General features: G+C 57.5%; 3 protein-coding genes across 7 annotated transcripts in view; 1 reads left to right on the top strand and 2 right to left on the bottom strand.

The window, feature by feature from the left end:
• Position 1: 1 nt before the first annotated feature.
• PRELID1 (PRELI domain containing 1) lies at positions 2 to 2,898 on the bottom strand. Of its 2 annotated transcripts, none has more exons than XM_061360234.1 (5): positions 2,880 to 2,898; positions 1,222 to 1,447; positions 1,033 to 1,146; positions 678 to 756; positions 2 to 268 (listed from the first exon to the last, which is right to left on the bottom strand). In XM_061360234.1, the coding sequence occupies exons 2-5, from the start codon at positions 1,354 to 1,356 to the stop codon at positions 129 to 131; spliced, it is 468 nt and encodes a 155-aa protein (XP_061216218.1). In that variant the 5' UTR covers positions 1,357 to 1,447; positions 2,880 to 2,898; the 3' UTR covers positions 2 to 128. The 2 variants fall into 2 exon arrangements, with proteins under 2 accessions (XP_061216218.1, XP_061216217.1); XM_061360233.1 differs by lacking the exon at positions 2,880 to 2,898 and adding an exon at positions 1,729 to 1,933.
• On the top strand, positions 1,961 to 4,391 carry RAB24 (RAB24, member RAS oncogene family). Its single transcript, XM_061360235.1, has 8 exons — positions 1,961 to 2,153; positions 2,332 to 2,400; positions 2,532 to 2,610; positions 2,718 to 2,785; positions 2,865 to 2,964; positions 3,300 to 3,350; positions 3,434 to 3,496; positions 3,972 to 4,391. The coding sequence occupies exons 1-8, from the start codon at positions 2,037 to 2,039 to the stop codon at positions 4,034 to 4,036; spliced, it is 612 nt and encodes a 203-aa protein (XP_061216219.1). The 5' UTR covers positions 1,961 to 2,036; the 3' UTR covers positions 4,037 to 4,391.
• A 3,662-nt stretch (positions 4,392 to 8,053) lies between these two features.
• The window catches only part of NSD1 (nuclear receptor binding SET domain protein 1), a 60,393-nt gene continuing 54,449 nt past the window's right edge, over positions 8,054 to 13,997 (bottom strand). For all 4 annotated transcript variants that reach the window (XM_061360227.1, XM_061360226.1, XM_061360228.1 and 1 more), the window contains one exon: positions 8,054 to 12,955. In XM_061360227.1, coding sequence (XP_061216211.1) covers positions 10,629 to 12,955 — 2,327 coding nt within the window. In that variant the 3' untranslated portion in view covers positions 8,054 to 10,628. The remainder of the gene's footprint in view (positions 12,956 to 13,997) is intronic.

Below are 13,997 nucleotides of genomic sequence, written 5' to 3'. Positions count from 1 at the left end.
ATGGGAGTTGATTCTTTAATGATAATTACATCTCAGAAAGGTTCTAACAGCAGCTGATTGTCAGACTGGTACAGTTTGTTTGAAAGTACAAAACCTAAGGAGGCTCCTATCTGCTCTGGTGCAGCCCCTCACACGTACTGTTTCTTCTTGGTGGCTGCCTTGCTCGCCAGGTCCTTGGCTTTCTCTGTAGCAGCCAGAGCCGTCTCCTTGGCTTTCTCAGTCGCTTCCTTGGCTGTCTCCACCAGCGTTTTATTGGCCGGAGCTTCTCCTGTAACAGGGGAGGTTGTTAACCCAGCCCCAGCAGCTCCCGCCCTGCCCCGGCTGATGCAAGCTAGACCAGCCCCAGCACCACGGCCTCTTCCCCATGCGGGAGGGAAGATGAGCCCAGGGCTCCTGACCTGCGTGCGTCAGGGCACGTCGCGGAGGGGAACTGCAGCCACGTGACTGCTGCCATGTTATGTCCCCTCCTGCCTGTGCTCCACCCCTGCCTGGCCCTGCGAGTGCTGCTCTGCTCAGAGCAGGCTGTGCCAAGGCACGGGGGCAAAGACAAGGGACAGGGATTTCACCATCTGATTAGTTCAAGTCACAACCTGCCCTTGGACTGGAGTGTTCCTGGTGTGATCTGGAACACCAAGAGACCCATCCCGGTCAGCACCAACCTGCCTGTGAGTGCTCACCTTGCATTCTTGCTAGCACATATTCAAATCCCTTAGTGCTCTTGGTCACGTTGCTTTTGAACCTGGCCAGACCAAACTCCTGCAAGGGAAATGTCAATGAACTGCAGGCCCAGCTCTCTGGTCACACACAGCCCTGGGGCTTTTTTCCAGCTTGATCAGTCCTAAACATCTGGTGGGCTCATGCCCACCTGCAGTAATGGTTCTGGGTGCCCCAAGAACTTATAAGGATGGGGGAAGAGAGGGGAAAGGGTGGAGAAAACAGCACAAGGAAGGGGTAGAGCAGGGGAACAGCAGCTTTAAGGACTCTCCAAAGAGGGGGTACCCAGCGCTTGCTCGAGCAGTGGGTAGCGCTCACCTGGATGGCCCGCGAGACACCAAAAAGGCTGGAGGAGACCCAGGCTTCTCGCTTGACCTCGGTCCAGCTGCTGTTCTCAGGGTTCACTTGGTACACACAGCGCTCCTCCACCACCTGCATGAGACCCAACCGGCTGTGGGCACTGCCCAGTGCCTGCCACCGGGCTGAACCCCACCGGTGGTCACCCACCATGAGACGCGCGTGGTTGATGTTCCAGGTGAACGTGGTCATGGTTCGGTTCTTGGGGTCCACGATAGAGTCCTCCAGGATGTAGACGGAGTGGGCGACGTTGGCTGGGAAGAAGCGCTCTGCCCAGCGCGGCATCCGGTTGGTCTTGGTGAGGAGCCGCCGGGAGAGCAGCTTGTGGTCCGGCGTCACCTCCCGGTGCACGATGTCTTCGGTCAGGACATGTTTGCTAACGTGAGGAAGAAAACATCAGCCCATGCTCGCAGCCAGGAATGCCGCTGCCTGGGAGCCACCAGGCGCAGCAAGGTAGGGAGAAGAGCTGCGGTGTTAAGGGGGGATCAACTGCGCCTGGTGTGGGGCATGCACCCCACAGGCAAACGGGGAGGCGCAGGTAGCGGCCCTGCGCCATAGGGCGAGAAAGAGCTTTGGGAAGAGGGGACGAAGCCCGGAGGACCCGCGAAGGGGTGCAGGGGGCGGCGGGGCAGCACTGGGGGCCCGTCCCCGGCGCACCTGTAGGGGTTGGGGTATCGCTGCCAGAAGGCGGCGAAGACCTGGTCCCAGGGCCCCTTGAGGACGCTCAGGCTGGCGCAGTACTTCCCCATGGGCCTCCGCCGCTCAGGGCCGCGCCGCTGGGCCCGCTCCGCACCGCGCCTGCTGGGCGGCCGCCATGCGGCCCTGCGCCCGCCCCGCCGCCGCCGCCGTCGCGCACTTCCGGTCTCGTCACCGCGCACTTCCGCCTCCCCCCACTTCCAGCTCGGCCCCGCCGCTTCCGCCGTGCCCCGGTGCCGGCCCCGCCCCGCGGCGGCGGCGGCGCGAGGATGAGCGGGCGGCGGGTGGACGCGAAGGTGGTGCTGCTGGGGCAGGAGGGCGTGGGCAAGAGCAGCCTGGTGGAGCGCTGCGCGCACCGCCGCTTCCGGCCCGGGCCCTACCAGAACGTGAGCACCGGCACGCGCGGGGCGCTCCACGCCAACGCGTCCCCTCCGGTCCCCACCGCGTGGCCCCGGCGTGGCGGCTCCTGCGGCCGCGCTCCCCGGGTCGGGTTCCCCGTGCTCCCCGGGCCGCTTCCCCTGTATCCCCGGGCCGTTCCCCACCGCTCCTCTGCTTCTCTTCCAGACGATCGGGGCCGCCTTCGTGGCCAAGGTGATGTCTGTGGGGGACCAGACAGTGACCCTGGGGATCTGGGTAAGCGCGGGCAGTGTCGGCACCCCCGAGTAACTCCCGGGGCCACCCCCGGTGCTGCTCCGCTGTTGCGGGGACCCGTAGGTCCCGTCCCGTCTCCTCCTCCGTGCTGATCGCTCCCCTATCGCCCCCAGGACACGGCCGGCTCGGAGCGGTACGAGGCCATGAGCCGCATCTACTACCGCGGGGCGCGGGCTGCCATCGTCTGCTATGGTAAGGGCACGGTGCTGAGGGCTGAGAGGAGCTGGTGGCTGCGGAGGTCCCGGGCTGGGGATCTCGGCACCGGCAGGGGATGGGCAGCCCCTGTCGCTCTCCCCCAGATCTCACCGACAGCGGCAGCTTCCAGCGCGCCAAGTTCTGGGTGAACGAGCTGCAGAACTGCGAGGAGGTAACGGCCGGGGGGGGGGGGATCACCGAGGGGCCGGGAGCCGGTGGCGGTGCCACGACCGTGTCCCTGCCTGCCGCAGGGCTGCCGGATCTACCTGTGCGGTACCAAGAGCGACCTGCTGGAGGAGGACAGGAGGAAGCGGGGCGTCGACTTCCACGATGTGCAGGACTACGCTGACGGTACGGCCGGGCTGTGCGCGGGGCCGGAGTGCCGGGGGCTGGGCAGCGGGTGAGCAATGGAGCTGCTGCCTCCGGCTGGGAGGTGCGGGGGGCTCTGCCCTTGCCCTGGATCCGCAGCAGATCAGGGAGCTCCCTGGGCACGGCATGTCCTGACACGGGCGGGCATGCGGCCAGCTGGGACGAGGGGACAAGGGGACAGGAGCATGGAGCCCTGCCCTGGGTTACTGCCAGCCCGCCACCAGCCATCGTGCCCAAGGGGTGACTCTGGGGGGGATTGAGCCTGCGGGGCTGTGTCCTGCTCCTACAGCAGGGGCTAACCTGGGCCCTTGCTGCAGAGATCAAGGCTGAGCTTTTCGAGACCTCCAGCAAGACAGGACAGAGTGTGGGTGAGTTCTCTTGCTGCCGGCTGTACCCTGGGCTCTGCCTGGCCAGGGGCTGCCCGCACCCACCCTGCCCGCTCTACCCACAGATGAGCTGTTCCAGAAGGTGGCTGAGGACTACATCCACTTCACCGCCTTTCAGGTGATGACAGGTGAGCAGGCAGGACCCAGCCCTCCCCGGGCACCCTCTCCCACATCAGGGGGTGCATGTGCCCCTGGGGAAGGGGCAAAGGACTAGTGCTGTGGGTCTGGCAGGGGCTTTCCTTGCCCTCATCCTCCCCGGCACCACTGTGCCTCCATGCTGGGGGTTGTCCCATGGAGCTCGAGTGCCATTGTAGCATCCAGATCCGTGCTCAGGCCAGGTTCAGCCTGTCTGCCTAACAGCCATGAGTGGCCTTTGGTGAACAGGCAGTCAGCATTGCTGGGCTGTGGGAGCGGCTCTCGGCTCTGCACCAGGCCTGTCCAAGCGTGCTCAGTGCAGTGACGCCTCCATCCCTGGGTTGTGCCGTGGCCCTGAGCCCTGCCAGGGCACCAAACCGCTCCCGTTGAGACCTGCCAGGGCCCCGATCCAGGACCGGCAGCTTTCAGGCTCCAGCATAGTGTGGATGTGCCACTGCTCTCTTCCAGAGGACAAGGGGGTCGACCTGGGCCAGAGGAGCGGTTCCTACTTCTACAGCTGCTGCCACCACTGACACCTCCTGTCGGAAGGGAACCACTGCTGCCGCCCGGTGTGCGCTGGCTGGGCTCCGGTTTTTTACCTGCTGTGTTTTAGCTCTATGGGCCCCTCTGCAACGTGGCAGCAGCCACATGGACTGCTCTGAGCAGCGGAGGCTGTGCTGTGGTGCTGGGACCTGCAGCCGGCATCCCTGGGGACCCTCTCCCTGCCACCTGGAACTGCAGGAGCCGCTTCCTCGAGTCACTGCTGGGGCCTGGCTGTGGCTGTTAACTTATTCTCTTGGAGATGCTGCCTGATTCTTTGCAGATTTATTTAAGCGTCTTCTCTCGAGATGTACGATGTAAATAAACGCATTGTGGTCTGAGCCAGTGCCAGGGCTCTCCCATCCCTGCTGGGGTCCCCCCACCCCCCCATATTCACCAAGACAAACCACAAGAAGACATCGAGAGTAAAGTTAAACTTTACTTTACAGTAATTTTTCTTCTATATACAAAGAATTACAGTACATGTTCTGGGAGCACCTGGGCAGGGCAACCCTCTTTTCATTGTAAGTTTCACATACACAGCCACCAGTCTAAGGGGAGCAAAATGAAAGTAATCAATGGTCCAAGACTCTCCCCTCTTCCCAAAATAACACACATGCTGGAAATATGTAGGTCTCGCCCACTATGGCATCCTTGCTTAGAACCGACCAATGAGTCCCAGCCAGGGCTGGCTCCTGCCTCAAGCTGGGCCCCTCAGCACCCACTGCCCTTCCCTCCGATGGAACCCTGCAGGTGAAATCCCTCCCGCTGCCACCCCATGGGCAGCACACCTCCGAGGGGAGGAACGCAGCGTGGGGCTGGTCACACCATGGCTCCCCACTCTGAGCAATCCTGCTCATGGCCTCAGCACAACTTATGCTGCTGCTACAAAAGACCCCCCCCCCCACCATGGCCCTGTTCCCTGGAAGCCCCCAGTGTAGCCGGCTGCCAGGAACCCACACGGCACCGGAGCTTGGACGGGGACACGGAGCCAGGCGCGGTATCTGACACGGATGGTGTCTGCAGGCCAGCAGGCTGGGGGGGGTGAGCCTGGCACCGCGGTTAGACAGGGCCAGGAGAGCTCCTGCTGAAAGGCTTCTCCTGCCCATCACAGGGAGAGCTGCTCCCTGCCAACACATCTGACCTCCTCCCAGCCTCAGCACCAGCCACGCTCCACCTTGAGCCTCCCGGTGCTGCTGCTTTGCTTTAGAACAAGTTCCCAGTGTCTAAAAACAAATCCACAAACCCCAGTTCCTTGAAGTCAACAACTTGGAAACATCAGAAAGGAAAAAAAACAAAACCCAATAAAAACCTGAAACCAGCTCAGTACCAAACGGACACAAAGAACATGCAGTTAGCAGATGCCTGCCTTGCTTCACGTGGCTCCACTCGCTCCCTCTGCCCACGGGGCCCACTGGCACACTGGTTTGAGTCTCAAAACCATCCTGCATGGAAGGAACTGAGTCACGCCTCATCCTGTTTCCATCACATACACTGAAGCCCAGCCCCAGCTATTGGGATGGGATTCGACCGGTGAAGAAACCTCCACACTGTGGGCCTGGAGCCGAGTTCAGCCCTACCGCGCTGAGCTGCCGATGGTTTACAATAGCACCACAATAGCCCAAGTGCTTCGCCAAGGGCAAACTGATTAAAACTTTACCTTGAAATAGGCCATAGCAACACCCATTTCTCAGATTTCCCTAGGAGGTAGATTCAGTGCCATAGGGGCTTCCACCTGGAGTGGAAATCTTGCCTTTTCCCAGCTCCTGCTAAGCGAGGGCACTGCCACCCCCAGGCAAGCGGTGGCGTGGTCCCCAGGCTCCAGCATCCCATACCCTGAGCCCCGAGCACCCGTCAGCCTGGCCGTGCTGCTGCAAGAGGCACAGCCTTGGCTGCAAACGCTGCCACCAGCATTACCGCTATCACAGGGTAGGGGTCAGCACAAAGCCCAGGCCCCCTGTGTACTCTCAGAGTAGCTGCAGGGTTTGCCACTTTGCTTTAACACTCACTGGCTGGCAAAGGCTGAAGAGCCTCATCAGTAATTTAGGGCAAAGCACATTACAAGCAGGTTACAATTATGGTTATTCCAAACACCAAGCAAAATCAGAAGTTAAGGCTGAAATTAAAAATACATGGAAAGCGTTGAAGGTCTGAGGTTTCTCAAACAAACTCCCCCTGCCTTGTCCCACTGCTGGCTATGGTGTCAGGGAGGAGCAGTGCACATCCACAGCATGTTCAGGTTAAACCTTTGCCGAGAAGCATCAGGGTTAGGGCTGCTTTTGCTTCCTTTTATTCTGTGAAACTGAGCTGAAGCTCTTCTAGCACCCTCAGTCCACATCATTTCACCTTAATAAGTTACTGTCCTTTAGATCCAACCATCTCAGCTCTGGAGTTTCAACCACAGCCACTTTCAAAGCGAAGCCTCTGCCTGCAGGGGGTTTGACCGTGAATTACAGTGCCTGCTCCCGCAGTACCACCCAGATACCTTGGGCACTGAAGTGAATCTGGTTCTTGTGAGGTTTATTTTGTTGAATACGAAGAGTTTGAACTCGAGAACAGCAATAAAGCGAGCTACCACGAGCTAGGTGGTATCTGAAGATGTGCACGAGGGGATGATCCCTTACAGTGGGCTCTTTTCTGCCAGATTCACCTAGATGCACTCTGCCTGTGGCTGGCAGGGGCCCTCCTCCATCTCCAGTGTTAGCTGGGAATCTCCTGCCCAGTATGGAAATCCACCACTGCTGTGGGTCCTGCTGTGTTATGGAAGCCACAGCCAGGGACCCAGCCCTCTGCTCAGAGCAGGGGCAGCCAGGCTATGTCTGACTGCAGGGCTGTTGACCACTGGAGCAAACCCTTCGCTTCAGAACTGGTAAAGCAGAGCCACTCCTAAAGCATGGATGAGCTGAAGAGCCTGAGAAGTTCCCTTGAGCCTTCTTGGGGCAGCAAGGAAAGGGACAGAGCTCTGAGCAGAACTAATGACACCCTTGATTCTGCTCCCATAACTCTCCCCAGCTGTGAATTAACACAAGGGTCACCTCACACACCTCGGGTGCGATTACTGCTGATCGTTAGTGGCCAAGTGATCAATCAGATCCCTCCAACACAGCACAAAACCACCATGGCCTTGCTCATGGAGCTGTAGCAAAGCCAGCCCAGCCCATGGCAAGGGCTCGGGGGGGCTGGAGCAGAGCTGCAGCAGTTCCTCTCCTGCAGGAGCAGTTTGCAGGGTATGTGTGAATCTGCTGCGTTCTTCTACCTTAAAACCCCATGATTCAAACTGGCTCAACTCTGAAGGCAGCAAAGTGCAGAAATGAACCCAACTACTTCAGTACAGACATCGCCCTCTCCTCCTCCAAGGAGCCACAAACAGCATGAATCACCTCAAGTGCTGCAGAACCCCAGTTTCCTTTGTGGGAGGTTTCTTGCCCAGATCTGTACCTTGGCTCATGCTCCCTGCTGCTGAAGGCAGGCAGGGCAGGGCAGGGCGGCTGGGACCTGTCTCCATGTCTGGTCAGGCCCTGCCGGTCCTGTTGAGGTGGCCCAGCACAGCCAGCCATTCCTACCAGCACCACTACTCCTCTTGCAAGCCCTGGGTGCACCTGAAAAGCCCTCCTGATCTGACCGAGCATCACCCAGGGGCCCAATGAGGGTGAGGAAGGAAAAGCAGCTCACTGGCTTCCCCCTGCACTGATGCTGCCAAACGCCAGTTTTACTGAGCAGCCTCCCAGCTGTGCTGAAATCAACTTCCCGACAGTAGCTGAAAAGCAGTAAAAGCCAAAAACCTGGATGCTCATGGAAAAGGCAAGAAGGGAGACGGGAAGAGCGGTGGAGTACAGTGAGACGTGAAGAGTAAGGCTGTGGGTTTGAAATGCCATGCAATGGTTCAATCCACATTCACTGTTCAGGACAAGCTTTTGGGGAAGAGCCTGCTGCCACGAACCTCACCCTACAGCGAGCGCACCATTGACAGAAGGGAGTTTTTCAAACCTGCACTGAAGAGAACGTCTCCATTTGACAGATTTAAAAAAGCCTGCACCAAAAATATTCACAGTTTATTTTGTTTTTCATGGGACAAGGAACTAGAGAACACGTGACAATGCGAAGCGGAGGTGGACAGAGCAGCGCAGAAACCTTTCTGGTTACAGCTGGAGCCGGCTAGGCAGCTGGCACGGAGGTAACCCTACTGACACAATCTACATGACTAAAGTCCAGCTCACGGGAAGGCCTATAAAGGAAAAGTCAAGGTTTATTTTCCTTCTCACACATGATAAATACTGCAGAGACCGAACATCAGCGCCTTTTTTTTTTTTTCTCTTTTTAAATTTTGTTTAAAAAAAGTTAATGAATGCCCTTAGATTTCTCTTCTCTCTCTGAGGAGTTGTCCTGATTCCCTTCGTGCAGGAGTCACGCAGAAATGCAAGCTGCTTGCATTTCCCCACTTTCAGCAGCAAGCAGGAACTGACCTGCCAGTCTTCCCAGAAGAAAAACCCAACATCAAACAGGAAGTTTCCATAAGCCATAAAGCTGTTTGAAGTCACTAGCTATTCTACAAGGATCTGAAATGATTTGGACTAGAGAAGAGATGCATCATAGCACTGGTGATGTCCCTTCGTGCCCGGCGCACCCGGGCTTTAACAGCAGGACATTTGTCTTGGGGTGCGTACATCAGGAAAGGAGAATGGATCGGGATTTGTCTCGGTACAAGCGGCTGCCTCCCTTCATAGTAAACCACAAAGCTCGTGACCATCTGCTCTGGGAGCAGCAGGCACTTGCAAGCCAGGTGGGAACAAAGATCTGCTCCCACGTCAGAGGGAGAGGGTCAGCCTGGAGCTAGTGCTCCTGTTTCCAGAGAGGGACCCGCAGATCAGCCTGGAAGGACAAGGATACACTGGAGCTGCACAAGGGTCTGGTGGTGGGCACGGAGATCCAAAGCTGCAGTGCCTGGATCGGCGGAGCTCAGGCAAGCCACAGAGGTAATGCGTTGGGAGAGTGGGAGAGTGTGCTGGTCAGCAGCGCTTCCTTGGCACGCACCAGCCCCATCCAGCCCAAGCAGTGCCACCAGGGAGGCCAAGTCCATCCTCCTCCTGCCTGTGTGGGTGCTGGAAGTTGCAAGGTGCCACTCTGCAGGTCCCTGGGACTCTACTGCTTGTCCCACGAGTACCATGGCTGAGTGAACTTCTGCTTCAATGCTTGAATGAACAGCTTGCAGCAGGCCTAGTCTGGGCACCAGCATGATGACCACCAGGTACTAAGCATCTCCTTAACTGGAAAAGGGAGAAGAGCAAAGAAGAAAGCCAGCCAGCTGCTGGAGCCCCCCGTGTTCCAGTGTGAGAACTATTCAGTTGGAAGGACACACACACACACACACTCATACAGACACAAACACAGTCCAGTTAATTCAAGTCTCCTTTGGTTGTAGAAGAGTTAAACCAGAAGCTACCCAAGGGGATGGTGTCGAGATGGGTCTTGATACAGCTACAGCACCCTTGCCTCCACACTGCGTAGCGAACGGTACAGGCTTCATCTGCAGCTCGGCAGCATGTCCTGCTGCTGCGAAGACCAGGTACGATGTGAACACGTCTTGAAAGCGTCTGGGGCAAGGGGAGAAAAGACTGCTCAGTCTGCTGGCTCACGGTGACGACACAAGTCAAGAAGAGACTGGATGGGAATCTGAAAGGGAGCACCACCACCCTGCCGCGGTGGTGCTTAGCACCTTGGGGAAACCCACTCTGCCCTACTCTGCTATTGCTGCTTTATAGGTCGCAATGTTTTCAAGTGCAGGAAACACTCCATGTGTCCTGTGTTTAAGACACAAGGATGAAGAAACTGCCAGATGACTTCTTCCAAGATCTCTCTTTTCCCTGGTCTCCTTCAAATTCTCCGTTTCTCAGGCCTGGCCACTTGCAGCTGTGTACAATGGAGCCTGAACAGATGCTGTCTATTGCTGGAGTAACCTGCACTGAGTGCAGCGTGCTCCTCTCCCAGCTCCACTGCAGATGGCAACTGTCCGTCAGTGAACCACGCACACAGCACATCCCAGTGAACATAAGGACAAACCTCACAAAGCAACACCCTGCAGGGACAGAGACCTGGGCAGACGATGGATAAACCCCTTCTCTGTTGCTACAGAATCTAGCAAGAGCATACATACACCTGACTGCTCACCGCCTCATCCCGAAACAGCTCTGCTCCCAGGGCAGCCTGACTCTAAATACAGGAAAAAGAGCAAGGCCCCTGGCTGTACCTGGGAACCCGCCTGTGAATCGGACTTGGAGCTCGAACACGCTGCATCAGTAATGTGACCATTTCAATGGAACTGGAGATTTTTACCCAGAGCGGACTCTTTATTTCAGCTTTACCATTTGCAAAAGGAAGAGGAAAAGGTCACAGATGCTCTCTTCCTTTGGCTGGGCCACACTCAGACTTAAGAGAACGTCCTTGCTCGTGTCACAGGAGAATATGGATGGGATGTGCATGGGTTAGGGACCGGGCTCAGGGAAGTGAATAAAAAACAAAAGACCAAAATAAAGATTCCCCCTCCCTAAACATTGAAAGACTGAAACCTGCCTCCCATATTCACCAACCTCACTTTGGCTCTGAGTTGGCCAACTCACGACAGACAGAATCCTGGGTATGGGCTAGCGCTGTGTTTTGTTCAGGCAAAGGGTCCTGCCCCCGAGGAGTCTGTGATTTTCCACTCAGCCAAGAAATCTGGTCAATAGTCTGAACGTTCGTGATAAGCCACTGCATCTGCTCCGGGGGCACTGGCGCTTCCCTGGCTGGCCGAGGGGTCTGCTCAAACACACACAATCTCTCTGATGTCCAAGGGGTTTGCTCTGCTGGGGCTGAGGCCACTTCCCAGCTGGGTTGAAGGGTTGGCTCCGGTAGCTTCTCTGCTGTCCTGGGGGGCTGCTCTGCAGGCGTCAGGGCTTTTGCAGTGGGCCAGTGGGTTTGCTCATGCATCTGGAGTTTCTCTGTAGGCCAAGGTACCTGTCCGACATGCAGCACTGCCTTCCCAGCAGACCAAGAGATCTGCTCACCTGCTAACATAGTCCTCTCCTTCTGCTGGGGACTGAGCTCCACCGCTGGGGCTCCTCTCTCCTTCAGCTGAGCATTCTGGTCGACAGGCCGCAGCGCCTTCTCCGACAGCAACAGCCTCGGAGCCGACACAGCCAGAGGCTTGTCCACAACTTGAGGCCGAGGAGCCACGGCAGCAGCCAGCTTGTCCGACGACTGGGGCCATGGGGCTGCAAGAGTGAGAGCCCTCTCCAGGAGCTGAGGCCGAGCCACCCCAGAGCCGAGAGCCTTCTCTGGGGGCAGGACCCGCAGGGCCCCCGTCTCGGCAGCCTTGTCCGGAGGCAGCGGCCGCAGCACCCCAGGGGTGAGTGCCTTCTGTGTGAGCGGGATGCGCAGGGCCCCTAAGCCAAGAGCCTTCTCCATGGGCAGGGTGTGCGGTGACCGGGAGCCAGCGGCCTTCTCCAGAGGCAGGGGCCATGGTGCCGCTAAGCTGGGAGCCTTCTCTGTGGGTAGGGTCCGTGAGACACCCAAGGCAGGAGCCTTCTCTGGAGGTAGGGGACGGGATGCATCAGAGCTCGGAGCCTTCTCCGTGACCGGGACTCGCACTACCCCGGAGAAGGAAGCCTCTGTAGGCAGGGGCCGTGGAACAACCAATCCAGAAGCCTTCTCCATGGGCAGGATCTGTGAGACCACAGAGCCAGGGACTTTTTCAATGGGCAGAGGCCACAGCACCCCAGGAGCTGGAGCCATCTCCAGTGCTGGCACCTGTGACACCACAGAGCTGGGAGCCTTCTCCACAGACTGAGGCTGCAGACTCTGGGCAGAAGCTCTGTCCAACAGCTGAATCTGCTCAGCCACAGGAGGCTCATCCACTGGCTGGCACTGCAGGGTCCCTGCTGTGGCGAGATGTCCGTCTGATAGCTGAGGATGCAGGCATTCAGCAGGGAACTCATCCAGCAGCTCTGGCTGCTGGCTCCCGGTGTCAAGGAGAGACTTGTCTGGTAACGCCAAAACTCCAGGGGTGGCAGGAGGCTCATCTGACAGCTGGAGCTGCAGGGTACCAGCAGTAACCAGTGACTCGTCTGATGACTGAGGAGATCCTGGGGATGTGCTGGGCAGATGAGGCTGTGAGGCATCACTGGAGGACTCGTCCAGTGGCCAGAGCACCGCGTTGGTGGGAGGTTTGTCAGGCTGCTGAGGCTTCAGTGCTAAGATGATGGGCTGCTTCTCTGACTGCAGCCTTAGGGACAGGGCAGCCTGGGGCTTGTCAGCCGGCTGCAGGCGGAGTGACAGGGTGGTGGGAGGTTTGTCTGAAGGCTGCAGCCGGAGTGACAGGGTGGTGGGGGGTTTGTTGGATGGCTTCAGCCTCAGTGACAAGGTGGTGGGGGGTTTATTTGATGGTGGCAGTCTCAGCGCCAGGGCAGCGGGTGGTTTGTCTGGTGGAGGCAGCTTGAGGGCCAGCGTGGTAGGGGGCTTGTTTGACGGCTGCAGCCTCAGGGCTAGGGTGGTGGGGGGTTTGTCTGACGACGGCAGCCTTAACGCTAAGGTAGCGGGGGGCTTTTCTGGTGACTGCAGTCTGAGGGCCACAGACTGAGGTAGGCTGTCCAGAGGCTGAACGCTCAGGTCTGTGTCTGCAGGTGGCTGCTCCGGTGGCTGGGTTTCCTCATCATTAGTCAGGTCTTCTATGGGAGGCACAAACTCACGAATTTCTCCTGGCTCTAAAGGGTTAGGACCACAGGGATCATGCTCTGTGCAGCTTAAACGTCCATCCAGCTTGGAGATGAAGAGCATGCCTTCCCGGTGCTGCTTGCAGAAGGACCTGGGGCACATCTCACAAAAGGAAGCTGCTTCCTTACTACAAACATCACACTGATGCCATGGGCACTCCCATTTTCCTGCAGCACAGGAGAAAGAAAAAGATACCTTAGGATTGTGACAACGGGAAGAGACAAGAGCTTAGGTAAAGGCAGTTAAGGGAGAGTAGAAACACCCCTGTAATACTCCCATACATCCTACGTGTCCTCCTCAGTTTCTGCCATAGCTCCCAGGTTTGATGGGCAGTTAACAGGAACCTGCATCTTCAGCAGCAACAAGGGCAATGATACTCCTGACAAACACAAGCCATGCCATAGCAGACCAAAAGCCCATCCGGCTCCAGCATGACACTAACCAATTCAGGTGCCTAAAGAAGAGTAGACATTGCCCAGCTTGCGTTATCTCTGTGTCTCTGATTTCCCCAGCCAGCAACAGTGGTGTCTGTACAGTACTCTCAATGGACTTTTTAAAACAGATGTGTCAAGTTCACCTAAGTCTTTGTTATTCTGGGTCAGTGACCTCCCTTCCTGTTTATCAGAAAGAGGTAGTGAGGGCAGTGATCTCAAGGGAGGAAGTTTCTGTTGTACCCAAGGCATCTTCCCTTAACCTCTGCATATAGCCACAATAAACTTCTGAATACAAAGCCAAGCTTCTCCCTAAGGAGCTCCATGTTCACACTGAATATCTTCACCACCACTATCAACACCATCACAGAGGGAAAAAGCATTACACTTCAGAGACTGCTGCTTCTTAAACTTGTAGATGACCTCACTGCTTCAGCCCCCTGCTCTCCCAGCCACGGCTGCTGCTGTCTCTACCAAATGCTTCTCACCAGTTCACAGACACAAGGAACAGTGAGACCATTTGCACCCAGGTTACAGGATGCCGAGATCCTGACCTCTCCCCATAAGACCAGTGTAGCTGCCCCCATGCTCCTCCATGCCCACCCGGCTCCCTGCCTTGCAGGGAAGCACAGCTCCTAGGGAGCAGCCCTCACACAGGCAAATGCTCAGAGCACAAGTGATGGAGGGCTGCTGCAGCACCGGTCTGGGCAGAGCACTCCCCATCCTCCCTGAACCAGGCCCATGCATCTGTGCCTTTGGCTACCAGCATTTTCCAGGG

Source organism: Neopsephotus bourkii, unplaced genomic scaffold, assembly GCF_033783945.1.
Source record: "Neopsephotus bourkii isolate Nb327-2 ecotype Australia unplaced genomic scaffold, CSIRO-AGI_Nbou_v1 NB_1016, whole genome shotgun sequence".
Lineage (NCBI taxonomy): Eukaryota > Metazoa > Chordata > Aves > Psittaciformes > Psittacidae > Neopsephotus > Neopsephotus bourkii.
The sequence above is the reverse complement of the archived record's forward strand: the minus strand, read 5'-3'. Positions and strand labels throughout refer to the sequence as shown.

Bases quoted from the DNA above. Each gene is read 5' to 3' on its own strand.
- RAB24 (XM_061360235.1), top strand. From the start codon at position 2,037: ATGAGCGGGCGGCGGGTGGACGCGAAGGTGGTGCTGCTGGGGCAGGAG. The intron at 2,965-3,299 runs GTACGGCCGGGC...CCCTTGCTGCAG, and splicing joins TGTGCAGGACTACGCTGACG to AGATCAAGGCTGAGCTTTTC. The intron at 3,497-3,971 runs GTGAGCAGGCAG...GCTCTCTTCCAG, and splicing joins CGCCTTTCAGGTGATGACAG to AGGACAAGGGGGTCGACCTG.
- PRELID1 (XM_061360233.1), bottom strand. From the start codon at position 1,820: ATGGGGAAGTACTGCGCCAGCCTGAGCGTCCTCAAGGGGCCCTGGGAC. The intron at 1,448-1,728 runs GTGCGCCGGGGA...TCCTCACGTTAG, and splicing joins CGATACCCCAACCCCTACAG to CAAACATGTCCTGACCGAAG. The intron at 1,147-1,221 runs GTGGGTGACCAC...GGTCTCATGCAG, and splicing joins TCAACCACGCGCGTCTCATG to GTGGTGGAGGAGCGCTGTGT.